General features: G+C 32.9%; 1 protein-coding gene across 2 annotated transcripts in view; it reads left to right on the plus strand.

Annotated features, from left to right (window-relative positions):
- The window catches only part of Gpm6a (glycoprotein M6A), a 296268-nt gene that overhangs the window by 153978 nt on the left and 114569 nt on the right, over positions 1 to 27721 (plus strand). Inside the window, exon 1 of one of the 2 annotated variants that reach the window (XM_010629813.3) lies at positions 4503 to 5129. The exons of the other annotated variant lie outside the window; for it this stretch is intronic. Coding sequence (XP_010628115.1) covers positions 5093 to 5129 — 37 coding nt within the window. The 5' untranslated portion in view covers positions 4503 to 5092. Of the gene's footprint in view, positions 1 to 4502; positions 5130 to 27721 lie in introns of those variants that run through there. 2 annotated transcript variants of the gene reach the window in all.

Below are 27721 nucleotides of genomic sequence, written 5' to 3' on the forward strand. Positions count from 1 at the left end.
ATAAATACATTATTCATGTGTAAATACCGAATAGTTTCTTGGGTGTGAATGAATTGTAATAGTACATAAGATATTAATCATATAATTGACAATGTGAAATAAGAAGAAAAGGGCTAAGGGTATAGGGAAAGTGGAAAGGGTAGGCAAAAAGTAATAAGGGAATGAAAAAAAATAGAAAATTAGAAAATTAAAATTAAATATTTGTAAATGGGGAAGGGAGGAGGGGATGAAAGTAAGGCTGGGACAAGGGGAAAAAATGAGAACCAAGACCTGACCTGGAAAGGTACAAGATCCCAATAGTGAAGGTAACTGCACTGTATACCAAAAATGTACGATTATACGTACATTTTGTAAAATGTACGAAAGTAAATTCAATGAAGAAAATTTTTTTAAAAAAAGTCAACACTCAAAAAACAATGGCCAATAACAAACTTAGTGAGAGAAAACTAGAGAAAGCATGCCTTTCATGATAGTAGCGAAAAAGTGAAATACTTAAGAGTCAATATAACCAAGGAAGTAAGAGATCTTTGCACTGAAAAGTATAGTACTCCTCCAAAAAAGGAAAATGAAAGGAAGAAATTCCTTGCCTGTGGGTAGGAAGAACCAATGTAGTAAAAATGGCCATACTTCCAAAACTGTCATGCAAATTTAATGCAGTCTCAATCAAAATGCCAATAGCTTACCTCACAGAACTAGAGAGATCATTCCTGACATTCATTTGGAACCAGAAGAGGCCCAGAATAGCAAAAACAATTTTGGGCAACAAAGGTAAGGCAAGAGGCATCAGAATCTCTGACTTGAAATTATACTACAGAGCTTCTGTGATTAAAAACTGCATGGTACTGTCAAAAAACAATCAATGGAACAGGTTAGAAAATAAGAATTAAATTTTCCATAATAAGATCGCTAAATACTTTAGGGATATGATGCTTAATAAATCATAAAAGAGAATCTCCACCTTGTTACCAGGTGTTGGTCCACCACATTTAGTAAGAACAGCTCTTTCTATAAGTCATTGTGCATTCAGTTTTCAGTCTACGATAACTTTTCTTTCCCTCCTACATTCCACTCATCCATTTCCTGGCCATCTTTATTTCCGTTGAGTAAAAGATCATCTGCTCCAGTCTGTTCAATTTAAACTACTTGGGGACCAGAAAACTTTACCAATTATCACAAAAGTTATCTTACATTCTTCCTGTGGGCTCTTACAACCTCTTGTGCTTATTTTAGTCTTTTGTAGGATATAAACTGCCAAAATGAGCACTATTTTACCCTTATTAAGTATCACTTACCCGACCCCCTTGAGATTTGGAGCCTGTCTTGTACTGTCATTCTCTATTCATAATTAAGTAAGAAGCTGGTCTTGTTAGTATGCCTTCTATATACAAGTTCCTGTGTATTTAAAAATACATAATAAACACTTGTACCATTAAGCATGACAGGATGAGAGATGATTAAAAGTAACTGTAACAAGCTTGTGAAGACCACAATCACTCAGTGCATTGAGTGCTTTCAAGGATTACAGAACTCTAAAAAAAAATCATGGTAAATTTATAATATATTTAAAATATTCTACTGTTTGTGGTAGTTTTTTTGAAAGTCAGTTTTCAGGCTGGAATTTAAAGAAAGATTCATAATGCCCTTTTTCTTTTTCAAAATATAGGAAATGATGCTGTGTGTGTTTCAAACAGATGAGTGATAAAATCAGTTTCTAAACAAATCCTGTATTTGGAACAATCTATTGTTTAATCTGTAGCTGTTTACATGGTTGTTTTGAATCCTGTGTCGCAAAGATTATTACATAAAATAATAAAATAACATGTAGATATTTGCAATGTATAAACATGCTCATCCATAAAGATAAGATGAAATATTTTTTTAAGAACTCTCCCTACATTAAGGTAAATTAAGAAATAGAGATGGAACTATAATAGTTTTATGATGAATGAGTAATGTGTCATCTAATTTACACAAAATATAACAAAATATTTCTTAGATAACATTTGAAAATGCAATCTTATTTAACTTGTAGTCATATTTTAAATAAACGACTGAATAGAGTGGAGCAAATATAATGACCATAAGAAAAACACTGTGGCTGTGGTAATGTGATCCTCCTGACTTGTAGGTCTTACTGGAGATCTAGAGAAAACATCATTGCTAGTTATTAAAGTTCATATAAGCATATTTGGAATTCATAAAGTTAATATACCATCAGTTAAACCATTATTTCCTAATTTTTACATACTTGAATATTTTAATTTCGCTGGAGCTCAGAGGTCTGAAAAATAATCTCATTGACAGTAATCAGCAATTCTCCCTCAGCTGCTGTCACACAGAGCAAAGTGGAAGTGGGGAACTAGAGCTTCCTGGGCACAGAATTTGGGTTTGGGGGTGCAAAGCTTCTGGACACGGACACTGGAGATGGCCACAGATCTGTATGAGTGTATTTAACATTGTGAGACTGGAGGCTTAAACTGATCAAAACAAGACATTTTAATGTATATTTTTTTCCACAATAAGAAGGAAATGAATCTTGGCTTACAGACAGGTGATTGCTGTAAAAACCTATGTTTGTATCTGTTTCTCCTCATCAATTTGGCAGAATCCATTGTAATTTGGAGTTCAGGTAGATGTTTTTGTAAATTAAACAAAAAACAGTAAGTTACTTTTGTCTTGTTTTAGTAAAAATAATTGCATAAAAACATCTTTTATTTATTTTATTTTTATTTATTTATTTTTTTGATACCAGGAATTAAACTCAGGACCTTGTCCTTGCAAGGCAGGTGGCAAATCCCTGGCCCTAAAAACATATTTTAGAGAGAATGTTGATGATTATAAGAGTTTATTGTTCTGCTGCAGTTTCCGGAAGGAAAGTAAATCGTAGTTACTCTTTCCATAGAACTGGCCCACTGAATATTTTTAAAATTTCATATCTTTCTCTTTAATTTCCCCCTTTTCTTTGTATGCATTGTGAAAATATAAAGCTATGAACTGATTTTAGAAGATGATTGAAGACAGAGTAGAATAGAGTAGGAAGAAGAAACAGGTGTCAATGTCAGAGCCCTAGACAAAGATTCAGCTGACTTGGGTTCTAAGTCTTCCTTGGTCAGCCCCAAGCACCCTGGAACCTTAGTTTTTCTGGCATAGTATGGGTAAAATAAGGATTCCAGTATTCACATTATACATGGATTAATGCATGTGAATGTATTTTATAGATTGTAAAGTGGTCAAGGGATTGAAGGTGGCATTATTATTTCTATGGTACTACTATTAATAATTTGTTTCACTAAAGGTTTCTGTGGTACAAAATGAATAAAGAATATAAATGTTGTTTTGACTGCATGCCAAATTATGTTACCGTAGGGATGAACTGAATCAGAGAGACTGCTATGATTTCTTTTTTAATTTCTCTTATGGTTTCCCTCAATCTATTCCTCAAGCAATCAGTTAACTCAAAAACCATTGAATACAGTACAGATTGATATATATTTAGAGAAAAAGGTTTTGAGTTATTGGAATCATAGTTACCTTTCGGTTAAATTCATTTGAAAAAAGAAGAGGGAAAAACAAACAATTATAGAAGATGGCTGTATTCACCTATGAGAAATAAAATGGAATGTTATTCAGCTGTCTGTGCTACATATTTGCATTTATAATGATTTGTAGGGTGTATGACATGTTACGGGTGTTTTTAAAAATTGTATGTGAAATATTTGCTACAGTTCAAGAAACATGCTGTGAGGAATGAAAATTAAAATTATTTTTTATTAAAGGCAGAGAGTTTCAGTGTGTGTTTGTATTAGTGTGTGCATGTGCAAGGCTGAGTTTTTCTGTGTGCTTGCCTATTTACAGATGGAAACAGGCAAAGATTCTTCCTTCCTTGATACTCCAGTAAAGGTTTATGTTGCTTGAAAGAGATACTGTTTATTTTCTCACTCTACCTTTTGTGAGGTATAGAGACTCTGACTGTGCCCTGTCATTCAATAGTTTAAAGTACAAATGCTAATTTATTGCCAGACTGCTGCATTGTGATTTGCATTCCAAATCAGACTGCAGATTCCCATTATACATTACCATTCTGTTTTCCTTTATCTAGAATTCCATCCTTTCTTTTATCACTCTCCTCGTTCCCCAATATTGACCCTTTAAAAATTCTCTTTCAACAGATTCCCATTTGAAATCAGCAGCTTTAGTTGTCTAAAATCATAACAATAAATTACAAAGACATCAATAGATTCTTTTCTCCCTCTCCATTTTCTCCCTTTCATGTAAGAGTCCTCTGGCACTAAGTAAAAGACTCAAACCACGTAGCTGTAGCTCGCAGGCTTAAAGGTTTAGCTCTGTTCCTTTGAAAACTCACGCTCCTATTTTTTTTTTTTTAATCAGAAAGATGTGAGCTTACAGGTCCTTTGTTAACAATAATCTTTTACAGATGAACTCTGAAATAGTATAATTACACCCCTTCTTGGCACCTTTAAATCAAATTAACTAGATACTTAGGAGAGGAAAAGGAAAACACACTTTTGCAACATATCTGACTGGGTGAGAAGCAACTGCTGCAGCATAAAGAACTGACGGGAATCTGGGCTTTCCCACTCTGGCAGCAAAGGGGGGAATTATGAGTTGGTGGTCTGCTTCATGTTAGGAGGACACCCCTCCATCTGTTCACAGCTCAGCCTGTTTCCAATTTAAAGCCCAGATTTCAATACAAACCTCAATTTCTTTTCCCCATTTTAAATGCAAAGCGAGCCTTATGAATCATAGTGTCTCTGCTCCCGGAATTCAGACCACATTTCCCCCCAAAATTTTCAGGCTGTTTGTTTGAATACCTGCTTACTGTGGTACACAATGGGCAGCTTTGAGAAGAAAAATTGATAATCTTCACAGAAGAGTAATTTGAATGAAATTACACTTGACAGCCAGTCTCCAAGCAAACAAGAGGAGCTGGGGAGCCTAGCTAAGCTCTAAGGACTTGCCCAAGCCACTGCTGTTGGAACTTCCCAGGGGAAAAAAAAATCACCAGTTTTTTCAACATCTAATTGAGCTTTGATTAATTCTGTGTACCAGATCCTACTGAAGAAAGGTAGCCATGGAAGAGAATATGGAAGAGGGACAGACACAAAAAGGTACTGTGCTGAAAGGGTTTATTTGTAACTAATTATTTTTTAGTTTCCTTGTTTGCTTTAGACACTTGCCAGTAAGGCTCATGAATGTTTCTCTTGGAAGGCATTTTTTCCTTCTCCTTTAGTCTGTTCCTCACTTGCAGTAATGTCTGGCAGAAATGCTGTTATCATTTGGAAATCTTTTCAGATGTACATATCTAAATACATAGTCAAGTATTAGTGATAAGAGCATTGCAGCATTGCTATGGAACTGTTCTTTAGACCGGTCTTTGTTAACCTTCATTGATTTCATGTTTTTATGGTTTGGTAGAGCTTGGTCAAGGGATTGTTGGTATGAGCCAACAACACAATATTTGAAGCAAATCGCAGTTAAAAATCTGATGATGTAACCATTATCAAAACCTTTGCATGGCCATCAGATAGAACAAAGACCAAGACCATTTATTATTTTTGGTTTGTGACATTTAAAAAATCTTGTTTTCCTTTGTATGAATGCAGTTTAGTTTCATATAGATTGAGCAAAAAGCTCATGAATTTCAGGGTGTATAGTATTGTTACGGCTTCCTATCTGTGTGATTGAACCTATGCAACTTCTGGATAATAAACATGAGGGAAATTTTCTGACACAGTTTAAAGGTTATGCAGGACGATCTGGCAGTGCGAGTTAAAGAGAATTTGATATTTTTATAGCTTAAAATTGGTCAAATGTTGCAATTTCAAAAGATTCAAATAGCTCTAGATATTTTTTTTAATGTGTCAAGTGGTAGCTTCAGAGGAAACTGGCTTTCTCTCCAGTACAGGCAGCGTTTCATCTCATGTCTGCTATCAGGCTTATGTAATGTTATAGAAAACACTCTTGTTTTCCTAGGCGTCACACAGTAACACAGGTGATACTACGCAAAGGTAATCCTTAAAGGTAGTATTTTAAAAAAGGGTTGACTATTAAAGTAGATTTTTAAATGTAAGTGAATGAGTTGTTTTTTAAAAGACGAATTTATCTGCTAAAATAGGTAGTTTGGGAGCACAATATATTTTCTTATATTTTAAGATATTCAGATACACTAAGTCTCTTAAAATGTGAGTACAAGCACAATTTGAGGTATATATGAATATATATATATATGTATATATGAATACACACACACACACACACACACACACACACATATATGACACTGATACTGATGTTGAAAGGTTTTATATAACCAGTACAGAAAGATGATAGATAAGCTAATCTCCACATTTAAGCAATGTTAACAATACTGTAATTAAAACCCAATAATTTACCTAGATATAATTTGATCTATTTTTAAAATTAAAACATCCCAACTGTATTGTATATACAAATAACTAAGTGTCCATTAATGATTTTGAATGGAAGATTTTTTTTTTTATAATTTCTGTCCTTACAAAATCTTGTGGTGGACTCTTATATTATAAAAAAATTATTTTAATATCTTTTTCTAGCACATACTGATACTGCTTCATGGCTATTCAGTTTATTTAAGGAAAGACAAGCTAATTATTTTATATAGAAAAATGATATTCATCACATGAAATAAAAACTTCAGTTAAACCATGGATTGTGGTAACATGTTGAATGTATCTGAATAAAACTTATAAGATGCAGGAACAAGAAAACTATATATTTAGTTGTGATTTTTTCTTATGGTAGCACTGAAAATCTTTTTTTTCTTTTTTTTGTGGCAATGGGTTCAGTAATGGTGTTAGAGGGAATATTTGGTCGGAGGGTCTGTCATCAGTGAAGTGCACGGAGGTGAATCAGGAACAGTATTGGGAGCAATTGTAAAAATAAAAAGTGGAAATCTGCTCTTTAAGTACATAATGGTAAAGCAAAATATCTATGATTCATATTTTTTATTACTTGAGAGAAAGAAGGTTTATGCTCCTTTATTTCTGATCTGTTTTGTTCATCTTTGCCATGACAACTGTTCTATATAAGCTTGTTGTGAGAAAGTTACATTGGAATATAAATTATCTTTCTGCATGTGGGGGAAGGGAAATGATATGAAATTTAATAAGATCTAAGTTGGTGGAGCTATTTGAAAAGCAGAAAGCATTGGAAATTTTTCAAGAGTCCAAGTGGGCAGATTCAATGGTGCATCTGCATTGAAGGAAAGAAGCTGTGTTATTTCTTAATCTGTTTTTCTTAAGCTATATAGGATTTGTTTTTACAATTCAGATACTGCAGAGTTTTCTTTCATTTGAAAGATGCTTTCTGGTTTCTTTTTTTAATTTAATGCTTTTTTATACTACATAATTGTACTGATTCTTGACCAGGTTATTTAAGAAAATATAAACTGATAATTTTATATAGATACATGATATTCATTATAATAAAAACTTCAATTCAATCATAGGTTATTGTAACAGGTTGAATGTGTCTGAGCAAACCTTAGTTAATGCAGAAAACAAGAAAATGATGTAATTAGTTGTGATGCTTCTTTTTTTTTTTTTTAAGGGACACTGAAAATCTTTCACTTGTCTGGATGGGGTTATAAGCTATTCTCTTCTGTTACAAATCAGGATTTAATAACAGTGTTTTTTCTATGTCATCTTCCAAATTTAACTGAAATATAAAATGGAAACCAGTAGTTTCACTAGCCACACACACACACACACACACACATATATATATATATATATATATATATAAAATGCATATATATGTGTGTATATAATATATATTGCTTATGGACTTAAAAAATACAGCAAAATAAGATAAGTAATAACTTCCACTCTGATTTTGATGATGTGTTCAGCCCAGGAGAGTTGATACTTTAAGAGTGTGTTACTTCACTGGCTTTTCTGTTTAATAAATCATGTTTTGATGTGAGTCTAATATGAAGGTCATTATCTGTTGCTCTGTCCATTTCTGGAGCCTCACCAAAGGTGAGTATCTCATTGTGTTGAAGAAATTCTAGTGTTTTAAGAAACACCTAGTTTTTGTGACAAGTACTTTGTAAATGGAATTCCATTACTTTAGCTTGTGTTCAACCAAAGCAACAGTGTTCTAGTATTTTTAAAAGAGAAAAAAATAAAAATAGGTTCCCAGGTATGTTCCATACTAAATCTTATGTTGCGCTCATCAGAAGTCAAGATACATGGTGGCCAAATTATGTCAGTGAGGGTTCCAATTACTGTAGATAGGTTAATCAGAGCTTTTTGTAAAAATTTAAAAAGTAATCTCTATTCAGAGTTTTGCTTTCCATTGCTTGAATCACCATGGCTATCTGAGGTCTGAAAATATTAAATGGGAAATTCCAGAAATAAAAACAATATTTAAATTTTTATTTTCATTTGGTTTTCAGTGGCACAATGAAATCTGCAATTCTGCTTCTTTCTGCCTAGAATATGAATCTTCCTTTGTCCAGAGTATCCACATTGTATACCCTATCCACCCAATTGTGACTTAGTAAACATCTTGATTACCAAATTGACAACTGTCAATCTTTAACTGTCACAGTATCACAGTGCATATGTTGAAGTTACCCTGATTTATTTAATAATGACTCCAAACACAAGAGCAGTGCTGGCAATTCAGATATGGCAAAAAGAATCTGTAAAAGGCTTCCTGTAGTGAAGAGGTGAAAGTTCTTGACTTAATAAGGAAATGAAAAATGTCTTATGTTGAAGTTGCTGCAAGCTATGGTAAGAATGAATCTTCTATATATTGAAATCATGAAGAAGGGAAAAATAAATTCATGCTACTTTTTCTGTCACACCTCAAGCAGCAAAAGTCATGGCTACAGTATGTGAAATATGCCTAATCCTTCCCTTCACTTTATCTCATTACGTTGGCATTGTATCATCTCACAACATCAAAACAAGAAAGATGAATGCAGTACAAAAAGAAAGCTTGAGAGAGACAGGAAAAAAAAAGAGAGACCATACTCACGTAACTTCCATTAGAGTATACTGTCATAATTGTTTTATTTTATTATTGGTTAATATTGTTAATCCTTTATTGTGTCTAATGTGCAATTTAAACTTTATTATAGGTATACATGTATAGGAAAATACAGATATGTCAAGTTCACTACTATCCACAATTTCAGGTATCCACTGATGGTCTTGGGACATATTTTCTTAACTACTGTATACATTTGTGACTTGCAGTCATTCAACTATACCTGAAACATTTTAACAAATCCTATGGGAAAAGCTGTAAATGATTTAAATTGTTATGATCATTTAACAATTGGTGAATATGCATTTAGTCAGGCAGACAAATGAGTGACTTATTTTGTAGATGACTTCAAAGGAGGTGATAATGAATTAGAAGGAATTCACAGAGGAATTCTGGTGAATAAATGAGTAGATGCAGTGCTGAACACAGAAGACAACATTTGAGGTATTCATAACTGTGCTTTTCTGGTATAATAATCCACAGAAGCTATCAAATTCTCAAAGTCATCCAGAGTCTGCCGTGAACTTCCTCTCCAACCTGAAGTCTGGTGCACCGTACCATTAATAGCATCAGTTCTTGATGATCTTCATGGAATGGGTCAGTGGCAGAAGTCGGTGTGACTCAGTGTGAACAGAGTCCAGTTTTGTCATTTCAGCCCATATCTTAGGAGCTTTCTCCAGTTGTCACCGTGCATCTTGAGCTCAGTAACACTAACATGTGCCACCTCAGCATTATCCTTAACTTCTTAAAACCAGCAATAGGCATGCTTCAGCCTCCCTGAGTGAAGGTGAATGGCCTTGGACTGTTCATAAAATAGTAAATTTTTAAGAAGTGACAAAGCTTCCTTTATTTTTTAGTATAAAAATTAACATTAAACATGACACATAAAATTAATGTAGTGTGATGTATTTTAATATAACATTGAAGTGTAAGAGGAAAGCTGCCTGTAGGCTATAGATAGATGAAAAGATAGTGTACAGGTCTATTTTCTTTTTGTTTGCTTTCAACATTAATGTCTGTCTCATAATTAAGAATGCTATCGCTATATATGACATATGAGCTCATAATTATATAATTTACATTTTATGTATATACACATGATATATGTGCATATATAGAAAGGAGTCTATGAATAAAATCATACTGTATATGTAGACTGACTAAAGTCTTCCTATAAATATTTTAGTAGGATTATTTTTGTCTAGAAAATGCCTTTAGAATATGTCTTCTTTATGCAGACATTTTCCCTGAAGAACAGACACTATTATAATAAATGATGAGGGAGGCAATTTTGGCTTTATGTGCTACCAGAGGATTTTTTTTTTTTTTTTAGTACTGGGGATTGAACTCAGGTCCTTGCGCTTGCAAAGCAGTGGCCGGAACCACTAAGCTAAATCCCTGGCTCCCAGAGGATCTTGATCAACCTAACTTACACAATAATTTCAGTAACAGACACTAGCCTAAGGACTTGTAAATTAATCCACTGACTCTTCAAAAAAACCTTAAGTGGTACTGATATTGAGGAAACTAAAACCAAATAGGTTAATTAGCTATACCACAGTCACACAGTAGAGTAGTAAGTAATAGAGCTTGATTCAATGCAATCAGACTGAAGCTGAGGTCTGAACTTTGAATCACAATCCTCCCTGTATGGGATATAACTGCCTGTTTGCCACACCTCTTTACATGAATCTGCTTCATCCACACACTTCTACCACACAGTTACCCATGTTCTGTAGTTTATGACTAATCTTTACCACCAGTTATGAATTCCTGACCCAATATGAACAGCTTTCTCAAAGTCTATCAATTCCTATGTACACCAGAAATATACTACCTATAAATCATGTTTACTCCAATGAAATGTTTTTTTGTTGTGTTTTGTTTTGTTTGAAACAGGGTCTCACTATGTAGTTGAGACTGACCTGGAACTCACTTTGTAGCCCAGGCTGGTCTTGAACTCACAGCGATCCTCCTGCCTCAGCCTCCCGAGTGCTGGGATTACAGGCATGTGCCACCATGCCCAGCTATTCCAATAAAATGTACTTGCTCTATTTAACTCCTCTCTTGAGAACCAGACAAAGTTAATTCTTGGTATGTGTCATTATTCTTCCACATGCCTTTATTTTATTTTAAATAAACTGAATATTTATTGGTATATTTTTAGATATGCAATCCACTTACATTCATCACTGGGATCTTGTACCTTTACGTGACAGGTCTTGGTTCTTATTTTTCCCCATTCCCCTAGCCTCTCTTCTCCCCTCCACCCTTCCCTATTTACAAAGACTCCGCGTATCTTTATAGTAATCATTTCGTCCTGCTCCCAGCTAATCCAAGCAAGACTCCATTCAGTATACTCAAAGGACTTCTAAATAATTTTCCAAATCTATTTTGGAGTCTTTTGTAAAGAGCTTAATATTAAGAAATTTTCTGAGTTTAACATAATATGTGAACCCTGAACAAAAATTTTATCTAATTTATACATAAATTTCAACTTGACACTTCCCTTTAATATATCCTTGATAACTTCTACTTCCTTGTTTATTTTTACAATCTGAATAATGAATTCAACCTAAAACCTCTGCCAACTAGTAAGAATTGGTAGTACAGGGCTGGGGATTTAGCTTAGTGGTTCGGTGGCCTGCCTTGCAAGCGCACGAACCCGAGTTCAATCCCTGGTACCAAGAAAAAAAAAAAAAAGAATTGGTAGTACAATATTTTGTGAATTCAAAGAAATTAAAGACCCAGAATAGATTATAGTCTCTACCACATTAATAGAATTAGAATTATTTTATGTCATTGCCATTTGTAGAGTAGAGCAAATGAAATTATAAAAACAACACTGAAAAAACTTTGCATAGTCATTGAAATGTAAAAATTAATTAGCTCTCTTTTGCTTCTTAGACTTTGACTACTTATACACTTATGAAAAGGGTAATGGTTTTGTATAGCTAGTAGACATACTTTGTATCACATATTGTCCAAAATATCTTAGAGCTTGGAAAATGAGATTAGGAAAGCCATAGAAATTCACATTTTATAAGTGTATAGAAGAAAAACTAGCCTATGATTTGATAGTTGTGATTTTAATAGAATTTACTGTGCTTATCCTGGAGTATCCTCTGGGATCTAAGAAATTACCTGTACCCCTTCCAGTTATGAAATGTAGTTCTAGGAGTTACATGTTAGAAAACAGGTATATTTTAATATAGATATTCCTGAAAATTCTGTGTTCCTCTAGTTATTATGGCTGTTTTGATACAAATATAATGGTTGTGACTTTTCTTATTTTACACTATTATTGCATCCATTGCTAATTTTATTATTGACATTTATGGTACTACTGATCGTAAAGTTTAAAATGCTCAACATGTCATGTTCAGACCTCTTGTTGGGAAAATGATATGTAAATTTTTAATGATATGGTTAAAATAAATGTGCATTCACTTTTTAAAAATGAAAGTACTTAATATAATGACTTCATTAACTCCAACTGAAACTTCATCTTAAACATTTAAGGAGACTAAACGAGAAATAAAGTATAGATATTAGTTACCCAACTAGAGTGATAGTTCTTAGAAATTAATTATTCTTCAATTAATTAGAACGGAATGGCTCACAGGGATTCATAGGATAAAGCAGATAATTTGTACCATGTCAGTTTTGGTCTCCATCCTCCACTCACACATATCCGCCCTTCCTCCATCCAAAATATTTGACGATTTTCTTTCTCATACATAGGAGGCAGACGGCCTGGCTTCTTTTCAAAACTCATTTTGGATAGCATCCTTAATAACAGGTGGCACAGCTGTGAATTAGCTGCCATAAAAACAATTCATGTTTTTCCATGTCCTTTCTCTTCAAGTTGTGACCATTTTCTTGGGTACTCTTGATCAGAAAGCATAAACACCTTTATTCTTTGTTCTATGAAAGTTAACAAAAGCAGAATATAACTAACTGGTTTGTTTCTTTCAAGTTGTAAGTGGGAAATTTAACTTTGATCACAGATGAAAAACAGTTATTTAATAGAGTCTTTTAGGTATTTAACATGCAAGTTGTTATTGCAACATATATTTGAATATTAAGTAATAAATGTTGATTAGATATTTAATATAAAATGTTCTTTGACTTTATGGGTACACTATTTAATCAATGGCCACTTAGATCAAATTTTATGATTGAAAAACCTCACATAAATATCCAAAGGAAGGGAAAGATTATAATTTAATGGATAAAATAGTCTTCCATTTTAATTCTGAGAAAGATTGTGAAGTGAGCATAAGAGAAAAGAACCAAATGATTTTCTCCATTTTTCTGAATAGAAAATTATTTCATCCATAACAATACCAATCAGAATAAAAAATTTGGATAGGAATAGTAGAAATTTATTTTTAGTTATAGTAAAGAATTTTATGTTATTTACTTTTATTAAGATATTGAAATATTTTTCAAGTAATTACTTTTTTTCCTCATTGAGTTTATTGGTACATTTTAGGTATACAGTACAGTTACATTCATTACTGGGATCTTGTACCTTTACATGACAGGTCTTGGTTCTCATTTTTTCCCCTTGTCCCTGCCCTCCCTTCACCCCTCCTCCCTCCCCATTTACAAACACTTCATTTCCATTTCTTCATTTTCTCATATTTTTTCTTTTCCCTTATTAGCTTTCCCCTACCCTTCCCACTTTCCCTACACCTTTAGCCCTTTTCTTCCTATTTCACATTGTCCATTATATCATTAGGATCTTATGTACTATTATAGCTTATTCACACCAGAGAAACTATTCGGTATTTACACATGTGTGATTTATTTCACTTAGGCGTATATCCTCAAGATGTATCCATTTTCCTATGAATGAATCTAATTTCTCATTCTTTGTGGCTGAGTAATATTCCATTTTCTAGAAAAACCACTTCTTCTTTATCCAGTTTCCAAATGATGGGCCAATGGGCTGTTTCTAAGTTTTAGCTATTACAAACTGTGAAGCTATAAACATAGGTATACATATATGATATGATTCTTTTAATTCTTTTAGAAAGATACCGAACAGAGCTATGGCTGGGTCAAATGGAACCTCTAGTCCCAGGTCTTTGAGGTGTCTCCATATTGATTTCCAATAGTGGTTGCACCAGTCTGCACTCCCACCAACAGTGGGGAAGTGTTCTTTTCTCCCTACAACCCTGCCAACATTTGTTATTGTGTGATTTTTTGACACCAGCCATTCTTTGTAGGGTGAGGTGCAATCTCAGTGTTGTTTTCATCTGCATCTCTCGAATGACCATGACGTGGAATATTTTTTAATATATTTAATTGCTGCTTTTACGTCTTTGTCTGAGAAATGTCTGTTCAATTCAGACACCAAGTTTTGAACCAGGTCTTTATATTTGGGGGGGCTGATTGTTTTGAGTACTTTATATATTCTAGATAATAGTCCTTTGTCTGAGGAGCATCTGGTAAAAATTTTTTCCCACATTGTGGATTGTCTCTTAGTTCTGTTGATGGTTTCTTTTGCAGTGCAGAAGCTTTTTAATAAGATGAGATCCTAGTTGTTGATTCTTTCTGCTAGTTCCTGTGCTACTGAGGATTTGTTCATAAAATCTTTTCCTATGTCAGTGTCTTCAAGAGTTCTGCCTAACTTATCTTCAAGCAAGTTTATTGTCTCTCTTTTAATACTTAGAACTTCCATCCACTTGGATTTTAATTTAGTGCATGGTGAAAGATAAGGGTCTAGTTTTAATCTTTGGCAGGTTGAGATCCAGTTTTTTCAACACTATTTTTTGAAGAGACTATCTTTCCTCAACTGAGGATGTTCAGCTCCTTTGTCAAAGATGATATAGCTGAGTATATCTGGATTTGTTTTTGTGCCTTTCAATCTGTTCCATTGATCTTCCGATCTGTTTCTTCATCAGTACTATGCTGTTTTTATCACAATGGCTTTGTAGTATAGTTTCAAATTGGGAATTGTTACACCTGCTACCATGTCTCTTTTGCCTGGGATGGCTTTTGTTATGCTAGTTCTCTTATGGTTCCAAATGAATTTTTGGATTCTTTTTTCTAGTTCTGTGAGATATAGTGTTGGAGTTTCAATTGGCATTGCATTGAGCCTTTATAGCAGTTTGTATGGCCATTTCCACTATGTTGATTCTTCCTACCCAGGAGCAGGGGATGTCTTTCCATTTTCTTATATCCTCTTTGATCTCTTTCTTCAGAGTGCTGTAGTTATCAGTGTAGAGGTCTTTTGCTTCTTTTGTTAGGTTGATTCCTAGATAACTTCATTTTTTTGGATGCTATTATGAAAGGAATTGTTTCTCTAATTTCTTAGTGAGCCTGTTATTTGTGTAAAAGAAGGCTATTGATTTTTGGGTATTCACCTTGTATCTAGCTACTCTGCTAAAAGTGTCAGTTAAGTCTAGATGTCTTTTGATGGCCTTTTTGGTGTCTTCAATGTAGAGTATCTCATCATCAGCAAATAATGACAGCTTAAATTCTTCCTTTCCTGTCTTTATTACTTTACTTTCTTTGTCTTGTCTAATTGCTGTGGCTAATGTTTCCAAAACTATTTTGAAGAGGAGTGGTGATAGTGCGCATCCTTGTCTTGTTCCTGATTTTAATGTGAAGGTTTTCAGTTTTGGACCATTTAATATAATGTTGGCTGTCAGTTTTTCATAGATAGCATTTATCAAGTTGAGATATACACCCTATATTCCAATGTTTTGTGGTTTTTTTAACATGAATGGGTGTTAAATTTTGTCAAATGCTTTTTCTGCATCTATCTAGAGTATCATATGGTTTTTGTTCTTGACTTTGTTAATATAGTGTATTATATTTATTGACTTACATATTTTGAACCATCCTTGCATCCCTGGAATAAATCCGACTTGGTCAGGGTGTATGATTTTCTTGAGGATCCTCTGTATTCTGTCTGCTAGTATCTTATTAAGCATTTTTGCATCTATATTCATTAAAGAGATTGGCCTGTAGTTCCCTTTTGCCATTGGTGGACTGGAAGTCTATCCTTGTGTCTTTCTTAAGTGTTTTCTCATCTTTATTTTTGCTGTTGGGTTGTCCTTGATTCAATCTCTGTGTTATTAAATCTTCCTGATATCATTGCATTTTAGCTTTTGATTCTCTAATGACTCATAGACATTCTCATTTTCACAATATCAGAGAAGACAACTCCTCAAATCAATCCCTATCCTTTATCCCAATCAGCAAAACAATAGGATCAATCACTACTTGCAAATTGACTACTTGTGGTAGTCATTAATCCATCACCATCATAAACCATGTGAATTAAATTAAAATCAGGCAGCAGCCCAAAATATGTTTGCAGTGAACAAACTCCTCAACATAGCATATTTACCATTTAGGATGGGGGCCTAGACAGAGTTAGGATGAGAAGAGTAAATAAGTAGAAGAACTGGAGAAGTTTTCAAGTGAAGACAGAGGACATAGAATGACCGGAAAATCTTTATGAAACTGTTAAATTCAAAAGCAATAGATGGAGTGCAAGTATAAGGACAAAAATATGTCCCCTTACCAGTAATAGGGGCTCACTTTCCCTTGAAAGTATTGACCCATGAGTGAGGTAAAATGACAGAAGAAAAGAACATAAAGAAAAAAGAAAACAATGATAAAAGAAGTCTGAGTTAGGGCAGGAGCAGGAACAGAACGGGAGATGAGGGATAATATGGTGGAGCAAGAGACTGAGTTGGAGAAAGAGGACAGAAAAAAGAAAGAATTTGCAGAGTAGAATGAGGAAAAGAAAGAAAAAATGAAATTGAAGGGCCTCTTTCAGACTGTATCTCTGCTGTCATAATATATCATGTGCACAACCAAGTCGCCTCATCTCAGCTAGCCAGTGGCAGATCCCCGCCACTCAGACTGACCTCAGGCCTCAAAGCCCAGATTGAGTTCCTCAAACTTCAGGGTTGAACTCCACACAGTTCTACTACAGGTTTCCCTTGCCCTTTCTTTAACGGTGTTTAAAGTTGGGAGCTCAGAAAAATACCCTTTATGACCACCTATGCCTCTGCAGAGTGGGTCCAAGGACTGGTCCAATCAGGAGGTCTGAGATCTGAGGGTGGGGGGTGTTTCAGGGGTGCCCTTATGGCTACCTTCCTTTCTGGAGCTGGTGGCAGAGTAGGCAGGGGAGGGCTTGGCTACTGGGTCCCGCCGAATGGGCCTAAATTGGCCAGAGGGAGAGCAGATCTCAGAGCGGCCTTCCCAAATCTCGCCTTCCTCTCTCGGGCTGGTGGCACACAGGCAGGGGAGGGTGCTGTTACCAGGTTCTGCTGAATGGGCCCAAGCAGGCCAGAGGGAGCAAGTAATCACTTTTTTTAAATGAAGGCTTAAATAGTATTTGAGCAAAAAAATTCTCATCTCTTTACCATAAAATGACTTTGAAGACTATTCATAGAATAATTTAACATAATATATTTTAATTCTCCTTGTTCCATGGCGCAAAATGGAAAGTTGTAATTAATTTATGAGATCTAAAATTAAAAACCATGCACTTTAATTCTCTCTATGAATTTGAAACAGAACAAAATACAGGGGCTTTTGTCATTGACTATTATAACACGTGGCCAACAAACTTAGTGGGTTATTACTTTTGCTAAGGCTCTGGCTCTTTCTCCTTCTTAGCTTACTTTCCTATATCTTAATCTGTGTACTCCAGCTAAGTTTTTGCAAAATCCATATTTTGTAAATTATTTTATCTAATCTTATTAACTTTGCATTGTACTGATGGAGTTTTTTGATGGAGGGGATGAGAGTTAGATATAATAGTGAATGATAGAAGTGCCTATCAATAATTTCCAAATCATAAAAGGAGTTTATTAAATGAAGATTACTTATCCATGTTTCCTTTCATATTCAGTGAGGATGGGATGCTAGTGATGAAAAAAAAAGAAGAATGAAAAGGAAGAGTGGAGGAGGGAGAGAAAAATCAGGTCAGGTCAGATGTACATATAAAGGAAGACAAAGTACTTTTTTCCCCTTAAATACTGACATATTACAAAGCAATTAAAACTGACTTGGAAAAATGCTGCCATGGCTCCATTTTATGTAATTAAATTATTTTTTCTCTTTGTTCTAAAATATATTCAGTAGTTTGATAGAATGAATAGATTTTCTTTTTATTATTAAATAGCCCACATATTTTAGTCTTAAGACTCTAACAATTAAGTGAAATACATTTAGCTGTCAAGTTCAGCAAATGTTTACTAAAACATAAAATTATAACATGTTTCATAAGATGTCAATAAAGGAAACACTGTAGTTGTTTATAAATTACTGATACTATGCTTAATTTATTTATTCATAATCTTAGATCAAAGAAAATAAAATTACAAAAAAAATGCTGGTTTGAAATTATGAAGGAATTTAATGATAAAGCCTTTTGTAGGCTGTATATAGGGATTCAATTTCCAAGATTATGAGTTCAAAGAATAACCTATCAATAAATAACATGTTTTCTCTTCTTTGATGCTTTAAGTTTTCATATTTTTATTACTATATAGTCTTACACAATTGTCTGATGTTTTTTATGTGAACAAGGTACAGTCTGAAAATGGTATTTAAATGTGGGTCTTGATGTATGATGACTATTTGCTTACGACATTTGAGTATTCAGCTTTTTTACCTCTATAATTTTATTTACTTTTTGAGGTAGTAATCACTAATTTATGCTTTAGGAGTTTACGATACCATTATACAGTGAACTCTTGATTTATGAACTCAATTTGTTTTCGAGGGCTGGTTGTAACTCAAGTTGGTCAATTGAAGGCTCTATACAGCCTTCAGTTTCTTCCCTGTACACAGGCAGAGCTCAGTGTCCTTAGAGTGTCATTGGCCGAGGATTTCTCAATTATCTTTATACAGGAAATGATGTTGCAATGTACCTTCCAGAACTCTTTAAGGGTTAAACAGATGGCATTTGGGTCATAACTCAAGACATATTCATAAATTAAAACTAAAATTCCACTTGTAACACAAGTTGTGTGTCAAGTTAATCCTAACTTGAAGATCCACTTATGGTAGAATTGAAAGTGAAATATTACTAAACAACCAAAAGAACTTCTTGTTTTATATGTCAGTACATAGTAAGGCCAAAAGGGATAATCTTGAGAAAAGAAAAACATGTCTGTATACACATTATTTTTATGTAGTTATTTTTGCAATTTTAGATAATGTTTATTATATTGATCCCTATACCACAGAGGGATAATAGGAGCTATGAGTCTGACATAATTATATTTGGTAGTGGCATTTGTGTATTAATTGTGACTTTTATTTTATATGAGTATTACACTGTTCTTTCAACTTCTATAATGATGCAAAAACATTATTACTAGTGCCGAGGTCATTTCAGGGAGATGGATTATTTATGTATGTGTCCCAGCAAGCACTAAGCAGTTTTTGAAAATATAAAGTGTATTTATTTACTTAATTTAATTTGATTTTAAAAAATCATTCCACTGGTTACTTCATTCTGTTTGTATCAGATTCCTGGAACATCCTCTCCTATTTACTGAAAAATGTAGTTTGCTTCACTGTTTAGGTATGTTTATTTTTAAATGTCCTGAATGATCTATTACTTATTTGAGTATAACAGTTATATATTTGGTTGATCCCTATAATATTAGACAACTCTGATATGCCTACTAGGTATTATCTATGTCAGTGTCCTATATTTATGGATATTTTAAATTTGTTCATCATTCCTGTGTAGCAAATAAAAAAATAATATATGATATGATGTGATTGAGATTTGTGTAATTTATCTATTTGAAGTAAGAAGCTAATCAAACAGTAGTTCTTCAAATTCTTTCTGAGTTCATTAATTTGTTGCTTTATTTTTCCTGTTATCAAAAATTGGCAAAATGGAGATTTTATTGTTTAATATTTTCATATATTAGGAAAAAGCAAATATACACTCACTTGTTAGGTGGAAGGAGTTCAGTCATTTGGAGACTAACTAAGCATATTTAAATAGGTATTTATCATTTACTCTGTCAGGTTTAAGGGGGACAGAACCATCGTTGTTGAGCAGAAAATATGATTTATTCTCCTTGCATAGACAGAGTAACACTCCAAAAATTAATTTCTATGTATGGTTTGTGTCATGATTCAATGGAATCTCATCTCCTGCAACCTTAGAACATTGTTCTGTCATGAGTAGATCTCTTGTAGATCCTCTATGATAAATTTACAAGATTGTTTCTAGTTTTTGAGGAATAGTGAATTACATAACATTTCAGTATTGAATGTAAATAAGGTATTAACTTTTTTATTATTACCTCTATAATTATTTCAAAGTTTTACTGTGTAACAAACAAAAACCTTTATTGATTGGGTTTTATAATATATGTTTTTAAAACATGGTGAAGCAGCATTTTAGGTGTTAAAGTGGACAACAATACAGGAAAGAGCTGGAGAGCAAAATATTTATTTTACGTAGATACATAATTTTAACTGTGAGTTTGTGGAAAATATGGAAATAGATGGAAAAGAATTTGATATACTTGATCTTGCTGTAGGACATATTAAATTACTTTAGGCTAATTTAGACCCAGAGGTTGCTTACACTGACATCCTTGAATTAATTAGCAGTCAGTGAAATTAAAATGACAATCACATTATTTAAATTAGACTTAGATACATATGGTTAGTACACATTAAGCAACAGATTTCTTTAATGCAGATTTTGTTATATAATTTTATTATATTTATTCAAAATACTATTTTAGCCACTTCTATATCCATTTTGTAAAGTCTGCAATAAAATTGCTCTTCAATATTTGTGACATTTTTCCAGCTACCTGATATTTCAGTTATTGGAAACATTTATTTATCTCTTGACCACTTTGAATCTACCTAGTTTAAAACAATATTTGTGCTCTCTGGATCATATTAATTGAAGCCAAAATACTCAGATTTCTTTAAAATTTATTATAAAAATTTCACCTTGCTGGAGACCATAAAAGTTGAATGGAAAAGAATAATATGAAAGTATATTGCAATCATGTCCTTGTCAAAAGGGTTATGTTAATGTTTTTTGACAGTGTGTTTGTGTGGAAATGCATTCCACTTTTAGGGTGCCAAATAGTATGTAATCCCTTGGTGGTGTTTGTTATCTCTGTTCTTTCTCTAGACCTAGTATATTTTACCGTGCAATATAAAAATGTCAGTACTATCTGTGTTCTTTGTATGTTTTCACTTTTTTCTTGCATCAGTCTCAAATCTTATCAGTTGAATTTCCAAAGCTGTCCTTCAGCTAATTCTTGAAATTTCTAAGTATGGTTCATTGAATACTACTATCCCCAAATGACAAAGAGAAAAAATTTCCTATTTCTTTTTTTAGGTAAAAATGAAATAATTTCTATTGTAAAAGAAGGTTGATGCCTGTAGAAGTCTAGTAAAGAGAGGTAACAGGTGCTCCCAAGACAATTGCATGAAGAAAGAATTGTGCAATGCTGCCTAAGATATCTGGGGGCAGGGACATAAAATTGGTAGAATTGTTTAAGGGGCATGACTGTGAAGTAATAATGTTCCTCAGTTTTCAAAATGAAAAATTAGGAAAATAAAGGACACATTAGTCTAACATATTTTAATCAATGTGTATTGGGCCACTGAAATCTTTGAACTCTGCAAATAACTAGCCTCTGGCAAGGACTGCAAATTTTCTTCCTTTTTGCTTTCATGCAAAACACAGCTGAGGAATTGTCAGACAAAAAAAATGAACTCTTTTTGTGCGATGTCAAAACTGCATTTTATATTTCCTTTGGTAAAATTGCTTTCCTGAAGAAATCCACTGTATTGAAAGGGGAAAATGGGCCACAATGAAAAAAATCTTTACATTTCAACAGTATGCTTCATTTGCTTTGAAAAATAAATGACTCAACTCAAAGAGACTGATAAAGGATATAATTGAAAAGAGTTACAAAATTCAAAAGTTGCCTATTTGTGATTCTCAATAAAACAGTTATTGCTTGCCTCTCATTCTCCACCAAAGATAGTTTTGTTTTGTTTTTGTACTGGGCATCAAACTTGGAACCTTGCACTTGTGAGGCCAGCACCGCTGAGCTAAATCCCTCGCACTAAAAATAGTTTTAAAGAGGTTTTTTTGTTTGTTTGTTTGTTTTGTTTTAAATATGCTAGGAAGTTGACAAAACTTTATCACATTGTTCATTGCTACATCCAACCTGTGTTTCTCAAGATGTCTTCATTCTGTAACTTAGCTTTTCTACTTTGCTGTTTAAATGAGGTGATATTGCAAAGGACATTTTTGTTCTCCTTGTACACCTGGTTTACACATGCTAAAAGCAGAATATTCTTTACCATATATAGGTGAATTGAATAATGTTAGGACATTAGATATAGTAATCTAAATCCAAACAGTCCTTTCTTAAATATTATTAAATGGTATGCTAGCAATCTTCCTGAGAGGTAAGGTAATTATTTTGCCCTCAAATATTAGAAGTGTATAATTTATAAGTTAAAGTTAACTACACATTGCAATGAATATTATAGATTTGAAATCCTGAAATTTGAGAATGTATAGACATTGCAATAATGTAAAATAAGAACTTTAAGTGTGCTCTGGATGATAACTGAAAAATTTGTTTTGAAAAAAATCAAATGATTTTGAAACCTATAATCTTGTGCATATTTTTTTACTTCAAAATTAAAATATTTATCATTTAAAAAATAAAATGTGAAATGGTACACACGCTTCAATCTGGATATACGTAGGTAGAGAAGATAATTAGAATCATGAACTGAGGAAAAATTTCTCGAGATGGAAAACAATTATGAAAATTCTAATGCCTGCAGCAATAAATGTGACCATATATGTATTCATTATACACAGATGGAAACTGAACTATTTGAGGGGATGACATAAATGTTGACACTACATCACACAGGTGAATGTCATGAACTTTTGCTAATTTTAATATGACTGTAAATACTGCAAGCTAATTAACAAACTTTAATAATGAAATCTTAAGTTAGAGATCATGTAACAACCAATGAAGACCAGCTCTAAATGTAGCTTATTATCAAGTAGGTTAGTTTTTACAGTAAAATAATGACTTGGAATACCTCTAAGAAGAATTATATTATGATTTATATTTGATGTCTGATATATACACAGAGTTTCTAAAAGGAACAAAATAAGTTTTCACATGCTGATAATGGAAAATAATATCATATTAGTGATTTTTTAAGGGAAATGAACACAGTAATCTAACGGAAGTGAAAACTCACTGAAAAAATGGTAAAGGGCATAGGATTAAAACACCACCGTTCAGGAATTTGTAAAAGTTGATGAAATTAGTGTTATGAATCAGAACAACTTTCAAGATATGTTCAGTTTACTCTAGGGAAGGAAATACCTATGGGAACTTATTATATGCTGATTAGTTTCAAAGCAAACAAGCCAACTGTTTGCATTATAAAAGAGCTTAGATACTCTATCTTCCCCTCAACACTACTCACAGGAATTACTCCTCAATACTTCTTCCAGAATTCCCACATGTAAATGTCACTTCTAATCATGATCTATGTGTACTGAAACAACAAAAAAGTATTATCAATACAATAGAATGGGGTAAATTATTAACTTTCATTTTGAGTATTGGGGTTACGTGAAATTATTCAATCATAAAATAGATAAATGACTATTTCAACTCTATAGGGTAAATGATTTGTATTTTAATTTTTATTCATAATGAAAAACTAAATGGCCAAAGAGAAAATAATAGAAATAGCTAGAATTATTCAAGCATGGATCTGAAATCTAACACAGCTATATATGGGCCATCTTTTAGGGCAGATAATTTCTGATCTAGAAATGTAATGTCCTCATTCTCGAAATACTTAAAATAAATTTACATTATAGATTATTATTAAATGAGGTATATGTCACAAATATAACTTATTGTTAAATAAAATTATACAGTTACAGAATGACGGCATAACAGACCCTTTTCTAAGTGTCACTGAACCAGATGGGTTAGATAATGAGCTTTTTGTTTGTTTGTTTGTTTTTGGTACTGGGGATTGAACTCGGGTCCTTGCACTTGCAAGGCAGGTGGCAGAATCACTGAGCTACATCCCCAGCCCATGAGCTTTTGAAATCAAAGACAAACTACAACTAAAACCATGTCCATGAGTAAATAGATATATTAAAAATATTAATGATATTTGAAAAAAGCAGAGTAGAATGTAAGAATGTGATAGGTAAGAACCAACAGTCAAGCTTTGGTGTGAACACAGTTTCATCTGAAGGCTTATCTGGATAAGGGAAGGGAGTCTACTTCAAAACTTCTTAATGTGTTGTCTGTTGGCAGGCTAGGGCCTCACCACAGAGAGGTCTTCACAGGGATGCAACATGATATGGCAGCTGGTTTTTCCAGAGTAAAAGATCTAGGATAGTGATGGAGAACCTTTTAGAGACTCAGTGCCAAACTGCAACACAGAGCCACTTGTTTATTGCAAAGTGCTAACACTGCAATTAAAACTGAATACTGTTCAGAAGAAACAACCCATACATTAACACATTTTGTCTTATCTCCACTGATCTAGGAGATGCTGTGAGAAAGAATGCAGGATGGAAAGGATAGCAGTTTTATAATATAATCTTGACCATTTTCTGTTTTTGTTTTTGCAAGCAAATCAATAATTATAGCCTTTATTCAAATGGAGATTTCTGAAAGGCATGAATTCTACCCTGCCGGCATTATTGACTGCCATCTAACCGGCTATCTACCCAGATACCCATATGTATGTTAAATGCAACATGTTCTAAATGGAATTTTTAGTTAACTGCCTAATCTACTCTGTATCTGTTTTTTACTTTCTTCACTCTGGCACCATTTATGTGTTTTGTGTTCCAAGATAGAAGCTTATGAGTCATTACTAATGCCTTCCACACTTTCATCTACATCTAATTGGTCATCAAATGCTTTTATCTCCTTAATTAGGTGAAATGATTCCTAATTAAGGTTTCTCATCTTCATCTATTCAGTTGTTAAAACTTAATCAGCTCTTGCCTTAAGCTATTGTAGTTGTCTCCACTAGGTTTCTTTTCATCCAATCACAATTGACATAACTAGGTTTTCCCCCCTTTAAATATATTCATAAAATGTTTAAAGGCTTCCATTGGGTCTGGGACATAGCTCAGTGCTAAGTACTCACCTAGCATGCATAAGTCCCTGGGTCCAATTTCTAGAAGTGCAAAAAGAGAAAAAAAAAAAAAAGAAGAAACTATATGCATTTGTTACTGCTACAGAATTTAATATTCCAGAACTCTTGAAGAAGTTCTTTTAACTTTTCATTTTAAATAACAACCACATATTTAAAAAATTTCTTTTTAATTAGTGTAAAATGTGGGCTGGATTTTCTTCAAATATAAAACTTCTACTTCTTCGGAGTGCTTCTCTAATAAAATGATGAATTACTATAAAAAGTCTTCCTTTGTTTTCACTACCTGGAAGATCTTAGTTTTGGCTTCTCAGTCTCTACATTATGGGCCAGAGTAAACTCCTTAACACCATTTTCCAATCTCATACTTCACACACATAGACAAACCCTTTCAGCAAGGCATGTATAGTGGCCTTTTCTGATTTCTGTCTCTAGCCTTTTTCTTACCTGCTAATCAGATTCAACAACAAAAAATTCTCAACTAGGATTTCATCAAAGAAGACTTTTCAATGATCCATATTCATGATAATCCATCAACTTTTCTAGGTCCCCATGCATTTTTCTACTGTCACTTAGTACATTGACTTAACAGTTATGGTTACTCTTTTTCTTCTTAGACTGCCCTCTAAGAATGAAGTCCAAGCATTTTAAATTTTGTATTAAATTTGAATTAATTTTGAATTTAAAAAATCCTAAACATAATGATATAACAATTGGTATTCCTCAAATAGTGAGGAAAAAATGATTCCTCATTTAAATTACTATGCATAAATGCACTATGTTTTACACAGGAAAATATTTGAATTCTGATGTTCTACAAAAGGGTAATGAACAATATAAATGATTTGGGTCTTTTTTAGGGACTTACATATGTAAATCTAATAAAACATGTAATTAAAATTGTTAAGATTACACTGTTGGCAGTGTTTCAAATGTATCACACTTATTAGTTTGTGCAGTCCCTAGCAACAATTCTATTAATAAGATAACTTTATGAGTCCTGTTTTACAGATAAAGAAATGAAGCTACAGAGTTTTAAAATAATTTTCCCTATAAAAAGAAAAAAAATAATTTTCCCAAGATCAGCTTAGGTAGTAGGTGGTGAAGTAGATTCTCAGACCTTGACATCTAGCTCCAATTACTCTGTCCAAAACCAAAAATAATGTCATTCCTAAAAATATACTGGTCAAGATAGCATAAGCTGAAAAATGGTAAACAAAACAACCTTAGGAATAAAAGACAAACATCTAGTTATAAATAAATGAAAACTGTGAACCGGTTTACATTATCATACAAAACATACTTTTCCCACTCTAAATCAGACTTTATTGGAATGGTGGAGTGGGTACAGCAGTCTAAAAGTTTAAATAGGAGAATAATTACCACCAACATAAAAAATACAATATATATTTCTGAAAGTGTTTAAGGCATTAAGTAATCTAAGTAAAAAGTACAAATAGCTTTGATTACACATATGAATTAGTGAGTACGTTACAGAATATTATAGCATACTGTAATATCACCAGATAGAAAACTTGGGCATGCAGAACATCTTCATCTTTGATATCTTGAAAAAAGAGTACTGTATTCATATTGTATAGAACCATAGATCGTGTTTCAGAATGGCAATTATTATTAGTGTTTTGAAAGAATTCTTCTAAAAATATCTGTAATAGAGTTTATAATAATAGCTATTTTAACTTGGTAGAACGTGTAGTGGCACGGATGACTTGATAAAATAGAAAGTGAAATGGAAAGTATTTTTAAAAGCTCACCAAAGTACCATTTATTAGTACACATATTACATCACTTATTTTTGGATCAATTCTTACATTTTTCATATTTGAAATGTTTCACAATATAAACGTTAAAAGTACAGTAGGAATATTGCAAATGCTTCTTTCATTTGAATTTTTCCTATGATATAAATAAATAATTTTTATTAGACACTGAATCATTAAAAGGTAAATTCTATGATAATATTATTATATTTCTATTATATTTGATATACTTCTATTAATTTTAAAACATTAAATAATTTCTCAAATGTTAATTTTTACCATTTATGAATAACAACTGGCATATAAGTAAATTTAGTTGCTATTTTAAAAATTTAACCATGTTTTATTGAACATATTTGTAAGAAAAAGTACATTTTACAAGTTCATTAAAAATAAATATATTACTACAACAGAAAAGCAATATAAGCCATAGACTTCTCTTTGGATATTTTCTTGCTTTACTCTTTAGTGTTATTTTAAATTTATAAACATACTTGAAAGAGTAATAAATTCATAACTTAAATTCTAGAATGGAGCAAAAATTGGTATAACCCACACTCTGAACGTAATGCTTCTACAAGTGTGACTTAGCTTTTCACTGGCAAGTCAATTTAAATCCTAGACATAACCAGAAAGAACCAATGCTCCATGTTACTACCAGTGAA

The sequence above is a fragment of the Fukomys damarensis genome, unplaced genomic scaffold (assembly GCF_012274545.1).
Source record: "Fukomys damarensis isolate Sample0158 unplaced genomic scaffold, DMR_v1.0_HiC HiC_scaffold_18, whole genome shotgun sequence".
NCBI classification, from domain to species: Eukaryota; Metazoa; Chordata; class Mammalia; order Rodentia; family Bathyergidae; genus Fukomys; species Fukomys damarensis.